Genomic DNA, 1,704 nt, shown 5'->3' with positions numbered 1-1,704 from the left:
TATATATATATATATATATATATATATATATATATATCGTCAGTATATCATAAATCCGAAAGAGAAGCACTCTCTAGGTTATATATATATATTCAGCTTCCTTTAATCAAATCCTCTCACAGGGTTTCGGTCCACTCAGGACACTTACCCAATGTGTCACACAGTGGAACAGAACCGGGAAACATGTGGTTGGCAAGTGTGTATGTCTATTATGTGATATCCTGTTTGTTGTTAGAAAATAGTTTTTGATGATTCTTTTGTCTATGTCTACATTTAGCGACCGCAGTGTCTTCTTTTTGTAAGTGTCCTCTCAAAAGGACAGCTAAATGGAACTACAAGAACCACTTCATGATACGTGCCTAAGCAGTGTCGACTTAGTGTATGATCGGGCTCACGGAAAATACTATTAAGAAAAATAATACTCATTATATCCGTCAGATAGAGAAAGAAAAGAAAACTAATTCCTTAAAAGGGAAAGAAATCAATCACAGCGTAATAACCTGATCCGTAGTTCAAGTTACAAACCTTTTATGCATGATGCAAGCCTTTAAGATGCTCAGTAAAACACGAACGAGGTGTTAAAAATGTTGTCAAGAAAACAATTAATTTTAAAAATTTCTTCCAACAACAAACAAGATAATACCTCTGTGGAACGAGACAAGGTATGTCGTAGTTACCTTGACAAAAACAACAGCAGATGTTTTATGATATAGTATTTCCAGCAGCCACAGAACCATCACTTTTAGCAGCTGTCCAATCAGAACAGAGAGCCAGACAGTAGTCACCCAAAGTGTTCTGAATCAAGTGAGGTATACCGCTTAACATGCCAGCGTGGTAGTACAAATATCGAATATAACAACACACATTTGAGTCAGAGAGCAGTACCGCAAATCTACAACTCCAAATGCAGTCTTTCTATAGGAGCAAAAATGTAAGAAATAAGATTAATTTTGACAATTTAGGATGAGATGAATAACGAGTTTGCCAAGGACTACTTAATCATGATACAAAGATAACTTCAAACCGCACAAGTATTCTGGATTTGCAGAGACATATATGCAGCCTTACATTGTAACAGGGGTATGTAATCAACGTTATCAATTCTCATTTATAAATAAGAACATAATGAATTACCTCGTCTGAAAACGATGGCATCAACGTCGTCAAAAATTTATTCATTTTCAAATCATTCATTAATTCATTAATTCATTCACGCCTTTGGTATTGTTTAGTTGTAAATTCCTTACCTATATAACTTGAATTCACACACTTCATAACATGCATGAGCACATTATACCACACACACACAAACACACACACACACACACACACACACACACACACACACACACACACACACACACACACACACACACACACACACACACACAATACTACATGCGCGCTTGCGTATCTATATATCGAATATGTATATATTATATCAACATCGTAATTTTGTATTATATATATATATATATATATGTGTGTGTGTGTGTGTCTGTGTGTGTGTCTCTGTGTGTGTGTGTGTGTGTATGTATGTATCTATGTACGTGTGTGCGTGTATATATATATATATATAAAAATAATAATAATAATAATAGTAATAATAATAATAATAATAATAATAATAATAATAATAGTGGGGATAAAAATCCAAATTTACAGGTAAAAACTCAATTAAATTCAAATTATTGAAAATTAAAA

General features: G+C 33.4%; 1 protein-coding gene across 2 annotated transcripts in view; it reads left to right on the top strand.

The window, feature by feature from the left end:
• Positions 1–185: 185 nt before the first annotated feature.
• Positions 186–1,704, top strand: part of LOC106876505 (uncharacterized) — a 94,277-nt gene continuing 92,758 nt past the window's right edge. Inside the window, exon 1 of one of the 2 annotated variants that reach the window (XM_014925072.2) lies at positions 186–1,080. Coding sequence is in view for 1 of the 2 variants with exons in the window: in XM_014925070.2 (XP_014780556.1) it covers positions 1,057–1,080 (24 nt within the window). In the remaining variant the exon portion in view is untranslated. The remainder of the gene's footprint in view (positions 1,081–1,704) is intronic. The other variant, XM_014925070.2, reaches the window with a different exon arrangement.

Source organism: Octopus bimaculoides, chromosome 13 (assembly GCF_001194135.2).
Source record: "Octopus bimaculoides isolate UCB-OBI-ISO-001 chromosome 13, ASM119413v2, whole genome shotgun sequence".
Lineage (NCBI taxonomy): Eukaryota > Metazoa > Mollusca > Cephalopoda > Octopoda > Octopodidae > Octopus > Octopus bimaculoides.
Note: the sequence above shows the minus strand (reverse complement) of the source record. Positions and strands in the feature narration are given on the sequence as shown.